General features: G+C 39.8%; 1 protein-coding gene across 12 annotated transcripts in view; it reads right to left on the bottom strand.

Moving 5' to 3' along the window:
* The window catches only part of Wdr59 (WD repeat domain 59), a 72582-nt gene that overhangs the window by 26336 nt on the left and 33841 nt on the right, over positions 1–12405 (bottom strand). For 11 of the 12 annotated variants that reach the window (XR_007105457.1, XR_007105458.1, XM_047529046.1 and 8 more), the window contains 8 exons: positions 11401–11517; positions 9724–9801; positions 7944–8100; positions 5426–5505; positions 4304–4436; positions 3934–4058; positions 1946–2110; positions 67–162 (listed from right to left, as the gene is read on the bottom strand). Coding sequence is in view for 10 of the 12 variants with exons in the window: in XM_047529046.1 (XP_047385002.1) it covers positions 67–162; positions 1946–2110; positions 3934–4058; positions 4304–4436; positions 5426–5505; positions 7944–8100; positions 9724–9801; positions 11401–11517 (951 nt within the window). In the remaining 2 variants the exon portion in view is untranslated. The remainder of the gene's footprint in view (positions 1–66; positions 163–1945; positions 2111–3933; positions 4059–4303; positions 4437–5425; positions 5506–7943; positions 8101–9723; positions 9802–11400; positions 11518–12405) is intronic. The other variant, XM_047529041.1, reaches the window with a different exon arrangement.

Raw genomic sequence — 12405 nt, 5'->3', positions numbered from 1 at the left:
ATTTTAGGAGAAGATATGAATCAAGACACCAAATCCTAGGTTAGTACACAATTTCATGTTTCCCACCACAAAAGACTCAAGGCAGGAGACGAGCTGGCGCAGGCAGGGCTCCAAACAGCTCTGGTTGCGTTTCACTTTTTGCAGGGAAGTGTCCTTCAGGATCTAGAAAAGGCCCAGAACACAGTCAAGAGGAGCATCCCATTTCTCATGCTTGGCTTTACTCTGCAAAGTGGGTAGAAGCATGATGGACAGGGGACGAGCATGGTTAGGTCTTTCTATCTTCTACGGCAGCTTGAGGAGAAGGACTTGAGGGAAGCCCTTTCCTCAGCCCAGACAGCCACACATGCTGGTTTTGAGAGGGCAGGTTCTAGTATTAGAACAGCCAGTCTTTCTTTCTAGTGAATTTAGGCTCTTTCATCTCCCCTGACCCCACCTCCTTCATGAGAAATCTCAGCACTTTGGAAGTGATACCCACTGGGCTGGACTAAAAACTGCTCTGACAGAAAAGCCAGGGGAAGAACAGACTTCTCCTTGTAGAAATGATAATGTGTTCTTATTTTTTGTTCTTTAAAATGATAAATCCTACCATTTTAAGGTGCATACTACAGATGTGAACTGACACCCACAATAAAGACAGGCCTGTGAACTCGACTCATTGTCCCTATTCATTGGGGCCATGAAGTACATGAAATGTGCCTTATCCAAACTCAGAGGCACTGTAAGTGTAAAATTCACAGTAAATGTTGGTACTGAAGAAAGTATAAAATATCCCAATAATTTTATATTGATTATATGTTGATATAATATTTTGAATGTGCTAGATTAAATTAAAATATTATTAAAATTAATCCACCTGCTTCTTTTAGTTTTTTGTGTGTGACCATTGGAAAATTTTGAAATTACCTGTGGCTTGCATTACACTGCTATTAGCTCTGAATTAGACCTTTAAAGACACTTCTCATTTTAAGCCTATCATTTTATATCAATAAAAAAAAAAAACTAAATTTTTTTGTCCAAACTAGGCAATGAAATATTCAGAGTTCAAGTTTAAAATGACAAATACCACAAAATCTGAATAATTAGCATTTAGGGATCTTTAAGTCACTTAAAAAATGTCTGATTACATATGATACCACAACAGGATAGAATTATCAAGTGCACATGATCCAAAATGGGTAAAAGATGAGCAAGGTTCAGGTCAGTTTGGGTTCATGAGGACACTTTGGTTCCTTCACTTGTTGCATTGCTAAACTGAAGAATGTTTGCCATCACCTGGCTCCTAGCACTTTCTGACAGAGGTTCTGCCTGATTAGATCTCACTGACACATCAAGTTTCTGAACCTGCAGTGTTGAAGACCAACTGCCAGGCTGTGCCACCTGCAACCACACACCCCTGTCCTTCACAAAGCTTGCCTGTGCAGCTAGACAGTCTGTCCCCAAAGTAACTCTGGTTCCTTTTTATGGGATGGAAAATTTTAATGACTATACATTTTTCTTCTGATTATCAAATATCTTTTAGCTTCAGAATACATCTTGGCTATTTCTAGATAAATAGTGCTACAGGATTCTTAACTGAGGATTAGTGCATAGCTTTAATGATCTGTGAGTAGATTATATGCAATTTATATCCTAATATGCAATATTTCTGAAGTTATATGCAAAATTTGTGCAAATTTTTCTGAAGAAGGATCCATAGTTTTCATTAGACTTCCAAAGGGCATCCCTGATTCAAAAAAAGATTAAAAATCACTACCCTAATGTTGTCTACACAAAGTGAAAGGCCAATGTAAAAGTTATGTTGCTAATACCACAGCATGTAGGGAACAGATGAATTCCAAATCTTTGAGTTTTCACTCAACTTCACTACTCAGCATAGATACTAATGCACATGAGCAGAGCTCTTGTCTTACAAAAGCAAAGAAAATTTGGGAACCCAAATCCCCACCTTCAGCAGCTTAGCTTTCATGGTCGATGTGATGGTTGTGGGGTTAATAAACTGGAAGGAAGGGGCAGCATTGTTGGGGTACTGAGCAGGGAACTTCACCAGCATCTTGACACGGTGGTTGCTACAGTGCACAGACACTGTGCAGCTCCTATCTGCAGCATCCATCTGTAAGATACAAATCCACAACTACTCAGGAGACAAACTACAAAAGGTCTTCAGATGCAAATGGACTTTTATTTTTTATTTTCATTTATTTTTCTTCACACTGTGGGAATCAAACTCAGGGCCCTACACATGCTAAGCAGGCACTCTACCTACTACTGAGTTATACCCCAGCAAGATGCAAATAGATTTAAATAAGCTACCTGAATGCTCCATGTTCCTGGTAAAGGGAGACATTCTACAAAGACAAATGAGTTTGAAAATAACTTATTTTCAAAGCAGATTTTAAAATCTTTGTGCTGCCTTAATAAATTCAAAGTATTTTGACTTGAAAAGCTTCGATTCAAAGCTATGAGGTTAACTAAAACTGGTTAAACTTACTTTGAGATGAGAAAATAAAGCAGGAAGAGGTTAAAAGGAATAACTTGACTCAATATAAAAAGTACTCCTGACCCGGGCACAGTGGCCACACCTGTAAGCCCAGCTGCTTGGGAGACTGAGGCAGGAGAATCACAAGTTCAAGACCAGCCTTGGTAACTTAGTGAGACTTTGTCTTAAAACAAAAAATAAAAAAGGCTGGGGATGTTGCTCAGTGGCACAGTGCCTCAGTGGTAGAGTTCAACCCCAGTACCATCAAAAAAGAAAAAAGTACTTCTTGGAAAATCCATAGACACAGAGCAGATGAGTGGCTGCCAGGGGCTGGGAGAGGGCCAATGGAGTGACCACTAATGGTTTTTTTTTAGATGATGAAAATGTTCTGGAAATAGACAGTGGTGATGGTTGCATAACTCTGTGACTACACTAAAAACCACTAATCGTATACTTTGAAAAGGCAAATTTTGTGGTATATGAATTATATTTCAATAATTTTTAAGAAATACTCCTGAGGAAAAGAATCAAGATCTCCTTCTTAAACCAGATCACTAGGTTAGCCACACTGTTCTCAACTGGGCCAAAGTGTTGATGTAGACAGCCAATTAATCAAAAAATCCTTCAGATCTGTTGATTTCTTGTGCTGCCAACTACAGAAGGCAGCTGCAAGGCAGTGAAAAGAGCCAAATACATGGGAAATCTGGAGGCTTAGATTCCAACATTCTCTCTTCCACCAAATAGCTGCTGACCTTGGACAAATCATTCATCTCTGGTGTCTTGATATCTTCATCTGTAAAGTGAGGTAAAATCACTCACTGCAGAATGGTTTTAAAGGTCAAGTGAGACAATTATGTAACAGCACATCTCTCTGCGTACAGTTAACTAAATCTGGGCAAAAGAAAAACTAATCAAGCTTTAAAACTGCTTCCTAGATACTCAGTTCTCTGAAGCAAAAGTTTCAATACCTGTCCAAAAGGAAAAGGGTAAATCAGGCCAAGTGCTAAGTGAATGAAGAGGACCTAGTGACCCTTTTACTTTGAATCTAAAACACCAAGGAAAGGACCAGCTTGTAAGAGAAGGGAGTATGGCACAGCACAAAGAGCTGGGAGAGTCAGGAGGTTTTGCTTCCAAGGTCAGCTGTGCCCTTAACTTCCCCAGGGATACCTGGAGTGAGTACCCCAAGTGTACTAAAAGGAGGTGTTGGGCCATCTAAGGAGGTGCTAAGGCACATGAACTTCTGCTCATCTTAGGAGAAAAGAAGAGGATCAGAAAAAGAGTTCACATTTGCAAGATACCTACACCTTTAGAAAACCCAGGAATTAAGCAAGCAGTAGAAAGTCTTACCTGTAAGAGCAGCAAAGCTATCTGCCAATCAAAATCATAACTGAAATAGCCCCCCTCCCACAAACAGCCATCATCAAGCATGAGGCACTGTTCAGTAAACTACAACTTACCTCCACATTGACATTTCGGATTTGCACATTGATCAGGGAGAACTCCTGTTGCAGAGTCTGAGGCAGACCCAGCTGATCTGACTTCCTCTCTTCCAGGAGACTGCTAGGGGGATCTTCCTTTACCACTGGCAGAAAAGATGGTCAATGTTGGTAAATGTTTTTGAAGATGAGTAGGTTCTGGAGTATTTTTTTTAAAAATATTTTTAGATGTTGATAGACCTTTATTTTATTCATTTATTTATATGTGGTGCTGAGGATCAAACCCAGGGCCTCAAACATGCTAGGCAAGCGCTCCAACACTGAGCCACAACCCCAGCCCAGTTCTGGAGTATTTACTGCACAACCTGTGGCCCCTCTCCTAAGACATTACCTTCTTCCTCCCCATGGCTTGAGTTATGCTGGTGATCTGGGTCTTGGGTGTGCAGGGTCTTCTCTGGTTCTGGCAGAAGAGAAATGCTCTCAATGAACTCATCAACACCATCCAGTATGTCATTGGCACAGAGCTGCAACAAAGGGTACAAGATGAGGGACCAAAAGATCAGTGGAAATGATCAGTCTGCCTGGCTAAGAGTTCTGATTTAAAAATGGGACTCAACAAAGGACAGAAGTGTCAGCCAAAAACTGGTAGAATCAAAATAGATTTTAACTATCACCAATTCTCCCTAGTTAAATACACAAGATAATACCAACTATTCTACTCCAGACATTTTTCATCACATTCGGAGTTTATGAAAGGCTCTGAGAAAATTAAATTCCAAACCTTAATGAAGTTATTCAACTAATTCATGAGCAAAAATATAATAACCTCAAAGCATCTGGAGCAAATGTCACCTTTTGGAGAAAATAAGTTGAAAAGGCAATAATGTGATGGGACTTGGCCAAAATGCTCAAGAGTGACTTACACTAAGTAGTGTTACAAACTTTCCACCAGTTCTAAGCAAAGTGGTGTTCCAAGTGTTGTGGAGGATGCAATACCAGTGAGGCATATTTCTCCTCATCAAGGGATTTAGCCACTGAAGGAGGAAAAGATGGCCCTATGATGAGGCAGAGTTGAACAAAAGTCACGAGAGCAGTTCATACCAGTTACCGCTGCGGTTTATGTGAGAAACAAATATCGTGTATAGAGAAGACTGGAAACAGTTTCATAGAAAAGGTGGTGTTGATGGAAGAAAGGACTCAATGTCTACAGAGAAGGGTGGACTTCTTAGCCCACTAAAAAGACAATGAAATGAAGCCCATGGGTCACTTGCTCAGTATATTCCCATTCTATCTCATACTAGGACAAGAGAAAAAAAGACAATGAAAGGCTCTTCAGCCTTAAAATGCTAAATACTTTAGCTCTGACAGACCTCAAAGCCAGTATGGCATATATAAACCATTCAGCCAACCAGACATGTATATTAAGTGTATCCTCTAACTCCACAAATACTGAAAGTTGTTAACTTTCTAGTTTATCCAATTACACACCTCCATGAAAGCACTGAATACATACCCTTTGCATCTGGAAATCCACTCGCCACATTCTCAAAGTCTGATCCCGGGACCATGTAACCAGTTGATAGTCCTTGGACCCTAGAAATTACCAAATAAGATTCATAAACTGGGCATGGTGTCACACACTTGTAATCCCATTGACTCAGGAGGCAAGTTTAAGTTTAAGGCCAAACTTACCAACTTAGTAAGGCCCTAAACAACTTTGTGAGACCCTGTATCAAAATACAAAAATAAAAAGTGCTGGGGATATGGCTCAGTGGTTAAACACCCCTGGGTTCAATCCCCAGTACCAAAAAAAAAAAAAAAAAAAAAAGAATCCTAAAAATTCCTTTGAATTTGACATCTGTTTTGTTATAGGTCACAATGGAGTGAAATTAATTAATTCATTCATTCATTCATAAGTATATACATCCAACAAATAATACACACATTTCCTTTATGCCAGGCACTGTTTTAGGCACCAGAACAGCATGAGTAAAATAAGTTCAGTTGTTATAGATCTCACATTACAATGGTGGAAAAAGACAAGCAAATAAATATGTAATAAAATGGTAGTGCTAAGTGCATAAGAATAACACGGGGTAAAAGGACAGAGACTGACAGGAGAGCTATTTTCAGAGAGGCCTCCCTGAGGAAGTCCCATTTCAGCGAACGCTTAAATGAAGTGAAATAATAACTGGCAAATTAGCAGGCGGAGAATGACACTGAGATTTAATGTCACACTAAACTTTCACCTCTGCAAATGTTCTTCCCTTTATATTATATGCCCCTGGGGAGCTGGGGATGAATATATTTTTTGTAAAAATTGTTTTAAATGCATCATAACATTTTACTATTCAAAAGTTTTTTTGGTAAAGTGGCACATCTCTTTATAAAATGAATAATCAATTTTTAATTTTCTTAATTGACTGAATCAGATTTTCACATATCAGGTCTGGCCCAAAGCAAATTATTCCAAAAAGGTTCAGGGTCCTTTCTAAAAGATCAGGATACTCAGGGTAATTATGCAACATTTAGAATCTCCTCCATGACTAACTAAAGACAGCAGAGAATTCAGAAATAATTTCATCCAATTCTCTTACTTTATGGATGGAGAAACTGAAGCATGGTATGTCCAAGATAATAGGGTGGGTGAGTGGTAAAACATGGCTAAGTTCTCTTCCTTGTCAGTTCCTTTCTGTGTCACTACCTTCAAGCAAAAACTCACTCCCCTAGGTTCATCTAACAAGGCAGCAACTATTCTGAACTTCTGTGGAGTTCTACCTCTAGTCTCATGTTTATGGTCATCAATTTTCTGACCCTTTTCTGGTCTCTCTGTATGATCCTGACTGAGGAAAAGGTAAGCTGAAGTGCTTTGTAAACCCAGCTCCTCTATCTGTACCTTGCACCCCATTCCCACTCATTGCCAAGAGGCCCCTGCTAGCTTACTGACTTCCTTTCTTGCATCTTCTCCCTGCCTTCAAAGAGAGAGGCAGCAGGCTTCACCAGGCGGCTCATTCCACTCTTTGCCTTTGAAGGTAACAAAACTGGTCCTGCTGCCTCTGTTTATGACACCTCAAGATCTGGCTCCCTAACTCAAATTGCTTTGGCATTCCTCTCTTAATGATCACAGACTTCCTTTTCATTGAACTAAATGCTTTTCCCTTACTCTGCATTTTGGCCCTTCAGCAATACCCACTTCCTTCAGGATGCATCATTTGCCCTTGGCCACAACATCTGATTCTCTTCCTACCTCTTTGAGAGAACCTTCCTCTCAGAGAAAATAAAAATGAAAGCATGATTCAATAAAAATTGACTAAGAAGGCGGAGCAGTAGAAATAAATCAGAGCAATATTAGGTTGAGAAGGAAGTAAATATAAGAATACATAAAGGAATAATAAATTTAGAAAAGGTTCATAAACAGGCAAACCTAAACTATTCTTAGGAACCATAAATAGGTGGTGAAACAATAAAGGAAAAAAATAGAAATTGCTATCTTAGGTGTCAAGATGGTAACACTGGGGAAAGGGAGAGGAATGTGATCAGGAAGCTTCTGGGATCCTGGCAATGTTCTTTCTTGACTGTGATGGGATTTACCCAGGTTTTTACTTCATAACTATTTGTTAAATTGTACGTGTTCAATGTGATTTTCTAGATTTCACAATAAAAAAGAATTTAAAAAAATTACCTATGACTTATAATGAAAATTTCACTATTAGCCAGAAAGTCCCCACACTTAACGATGACATAGATGACTAAAAATGGGTTGTTAGAAACTATTTGAATCCAAACTACAAGTCAACCTTTCCCTGACAGATTGTAGGGTAATTATATCATTTATTTCCTATGGCAAAATGTAAGAAATTAAGTCAAAAGCCATGCACACAATTGGTGGGATAAAGATCAGGGAGCATGATGTTTCTTTCCTGGAAGCAAGAGAGATTTGGAGAAAAGAATAAGAAAGTCAACAGGCTGATCAAGAATCTCTCTAAAAAATTTTTCTGGAAGGTCAGGCAGCGGTCTTCTTTCCTACCCACCTTCCTTCTGTCTCCTCCATTGGAACTCCAGCACCACATCATCATGTCCCACAAAGGTGTGGACAGGAGTGTTCAAGTCAAAGACATTCCACAGGAGCAGACTGTTTTCCCTCCGCAACTGGGGAACCATCACAGTCACTAATCCATTGCTGAAAGGCTATGGCAAGAAAGGGAAAAGTGGTAATTACTCCAGGAACAATCAGCCAAGTCTCAGCTTCTGAAGGTGGAACTCTTCCTAACTAAAATACATTACATGATGGAAGGCCCCAACCCACGTGGGGGAATGACCATCACATCTAGCCTTCGCTCTGCTTATGGAAGGTATAACAGCAAGTGAAAATTAAGGCCAGGCCAAATGCTTGGAGAACTTTGAAAATTATACAAGCAATGCTCTGACTGCTGTGCCACAGCCTAGCTATTCTCCATGAGTTCCCTCCCAAATACAAGCATGGGAGGCTACCCATGGAGTAGCAAACGTAATTCCTGCCATGTGGCAAGGTCAGAAGCACACCATTCACAGGAAGCACCACCTTCTACTACCCCAGTACTATATCTACTCAAAGGGAAACTTCGTAACCTCAGGACTGAAGAGTTTTACCTAGCAACACCCAAACTGCTAGGTACCTAAGAAGTCCATCTGGTTGATAACTAGATTCCATTATTTAAGGAATAAGAAGAACACATTTATTTATCTTTATTTCCTCTCCTGGTAACACACTTAGACTTTTCTGTTTATTTTTAAAAGCAAACACTAATCCAGAGCAGTATATCAGTTCATAAGAACAGTGTCTGATTTCTTGAAAAGTGATCCCATATGCAAAAACAATTTAATAACCAATTATCTTCACTACCCCCAATGCCCCTCAGTGACAGACTAATGAATAAAGAAAGATAACTTTACTCACCCTGTGACATTAAAGGAAAAATATTAACACCCATCAGTAGTTATCAATGTGATCACTGAAAAATGGTTGGTGAGTTGATAATAGCCTACCCTCTCTACTTGTAGTATTTCATGATTATTAAGCATATTTCATATCTCAAAAGGAAGGTAGATTGTGAATGTACTAAATGTACCAAATAATTCACTTTAAAATGGAGAATTTTAATATAATAAAAAAGGAAGACATAGTAAAAATTATTCTCCAAATTCTATAGAGTAGAAAATTTCTGTTCAAAATCAAGTGGCTTGTCCAAGACTCACACAAAAATTAAATGGCAGAGCCGAGCCCCAACCCAGGTCTTCTGAGTTTTAAAGTCAGAGTTCTTTCTTTCATAGTTCATTGGCTTCCAGCTCCTCCACCCTCTTCTCCATCTTCCCTATGGCCCTCCCTGGTGGACACCTTCACACCACCCAGATTGTCTGTTGAGTTAGGTGGTCAGCAAATCAAATGCAGAACCTATCCAACCTTCCAAGAGTAAATTTTAAGAAATTAAAATCAGAAGGCTGAGGCAAGAGGATCTCAAGTTCAAAGCCAGCCTCAACAACAGCATGGCGCTAAGCAAATCAGTGAGACCCTGTCTCTAAATAAAATACAAAATAGAGCTGGGGATGTGGCTCAGTGGTCCAGTGCCCCTGAATTCAATTTCTGGTACACCCCCCCCCCGCAAAAAAAGGTTAACAGCATTTATGCCATCATTATCACATTTACTGTACCCCAAACTAAGACAGAAAGAGAAAACGCCTCACAAAGAAAATAAAGAGAAAATGTCCCCTAGTCCCCTGTGTCTAGAACTCCAACAGGAAGTTTCCTAGCCAGAGAAGGGGTATCTCACTCACTGTGTATCTGGCCTTCCAGACAGGCACCTGGCAAGGGAGAATGTTGAGGTATTTCCGAGGCTGGCGGTAATCCCAGAACTAGAGGGAAAAAAAGATAATTTATGAAATAAATGCCATTTTAAAAACTCCAAACTCATTGCTTTTTATCCTCCAAAGAAACATTTCAATAGTGTATTTTTAGTTCCTCCCCCATAAATATGCTACTGTGACAGACAAGAAGAGGCTCCCTTTTACATTTATAAACGTTATAGGAGAATTTCTGGACCTCACCAGGACCACCAGCTGGGACAGATCATTATCAGGCAACCTGCCTATTAAATGACCTTTGTAGTTGAAAGGTTAGAGGGACAAGTTTTGATTCTGTATTGCTTTTATACCAATGGAAGTAATTTAATAATAATAGCTGAAATGCCCTACTTACTGCGTTTCAGACATATATTTAAAACTTTAAGTTTCTGATCCCATTTAATCTTTATAACAACCATAGAACAGATGTTCTTAATCTCTTTTTCAAATTTAGAATTGGATGGTTTCTGGTTCCCGAACATGGGAGATAAGCTGATGGGGATGTGGGACAAAAACCCCAATACAACAAATAAAACCAAACAAGCCACTTCTGGCACATGAGAATAAATTACACCCAGGTGCTGGGGGCGCACACCTGCAATTCCAGCTACTAGGGAGCTGAGGCAGGAGGCTCACAAGTGTAAGACCAGCCTGGACAACTTGGGGAAACCCTGTCCCAAAATAAAAATATAAAGGGGCTGAGGAAGTAGCTCAGTGATAGAGTGTCCACAGAGCAGACACAAATCCCTGGGTTCAATCCCCAGTAGCATGAAAACAAACAAACAAAAAACAATTAGAACTCCAGAAGAATTATAAACCTCAAGACAGAAGTTAACTTGTAAAGCCTTACGCTTGACTCCAGTTTTGCTAAACATACTGAAAGACTGTACACAGCTGTGTAAATAAAGCATTAAATTAATGATGCTGAATCACTCAATTGTTAAACCAACTTCTGTGGTTAAATCTCCGTCCTTAGGGACCCTGTCTTGCCACCTTTCTGATCAAGGGTACACAGCACAGGCCACAGTGGGGAAGGGCAAACAAGAAACACTGTGCTCTGAGATAAACCGTAACTGGGTCACTGATGCGAGTAAAGCCTTGAGCACTTCCTGTAAGCTAGAGAATACCTAGTGAGACAAGTCCATCCCTGACTTTTGCAATGCTGATGTCTGAGACGTCATCACTTTTGCAGATGTGATAATCACAGGAGAAAACTGCTGTTTTTCCACCATGAACAGATTGATTGTAAACTTGGCAACCTTAACAATTTTGCAGGCTTTTCTTCTTTACTTAGATCTCTGTGTATATCTGATTGTCTAGCAAGTAAACTTCTTTCACTTTCTAAATTCTTTGATCTCTGACTTATATCACAGAGGCAAAGAAAATCTTCTGAACAAATTCTAAGAAGCATCTCAGGCAGACGCCACGGCCTCACTCCTGCAGGTTCTTACGACCAGGTTTAGTTTCATGGCTCTTCGAGAGGCACTTGCACCCAGGAAGTTTGCAGAGAATGCTCTAACACACCCTAGCTTTTCTTCCCCAGTGCTGTCACACATCTCTGACACCTCCCAAACACAGCTCCTCCAGCCACCCCGCAGTGGGCACACTCACCTTGACAGAGTTGTCTTGACTGGAGGTAGCGAGAATGTGCTCGCTGTCTGGGTGCCAGTCCAGGCCGTGGATTTTGGAGAGGTGGGCTGCTAGATATTCCACTGCTGTACTGGGTTTCTGCAACAGATTGGCACTGAGTTTGGCAGTTTAAAAGAACTCATTGAGTGTCTACCATGTGACAGTGGGTTGGGTGCCAGAGGGGTACAAAAATACTGCCAGATACTCTCTGCCCTTTGGAAACCCCATTTTCTTTTGTTCAAGCCAAACAAACAAAAGACCTCTCTGGCTCTCCTTCACATGCTGTCAGCCTCGTTCTACAATCCAGCCCGAGGCATGACTTTTAGGAACAATACAGGTAGTAGGTGCTCTTTACCAGGACAGTGCAATCTGATCACTCTCACTCCCCTTCCTCACAATCACCCACCCAGAGGGGCTGTGGCATCCAAAGGGACCCAACCTCAACCATAACGGTGAAATCATCAATTTTACAGTGATTAAGCACTAAGATCCCAAACAGAACGAATGCACATTGACAAAACTGTTGATCAGCATATATAAAATGAATCAACTCAGAAAGAAATCTTGGCAATGTATATTAAAATAAGAATTTTTTTTACTATCAAATTAGAAGATGTTTGTAAATAATATTCAATGCCATTGAGGCTGTATTTGTCACCACTGATAAATACATAAAATAGTGTAACCTTTATTGGAAAAAAATTCAGCAAGAGTTATCCTGACACTTAAATTTTTTCCTTTCTTAGCAGAATAATCCAAATTCACAAAAGCTTTTTGTATAAAAGATGTTCATTCTGGTATTTCGAATACTAGATATTTAGAATACCAGGAACCACCTAAAAATAGTAAGTGAGAAATAATTCAATTAAACCAATCATACTATAACTGTGGGATAGAAGATGATAAAGCCACTAAAAGTTCTACTTAGAGCTTATAATATGTAGAAAATGCATCAGTTATAATGTTAAGTGAAAAAAGTACATTCGA

The sequence above is a fragment of the Sciurus carolinensis genome, chromosome 16 (genome assembly GCF_902686445.1).
Source record: "Sciurus carolinensis chromosome 16, mSciCar1.2, whole genome shotgun sequence".
NCBI lineage: Eukaryota > Metazoa > Chordata > Mammalia > Rodentia > Sciuridae > Sciurus > Sciurus carolinensis.
This window is presented reverse-complemented; position numbering and strand designations above follow the sequence as displayed.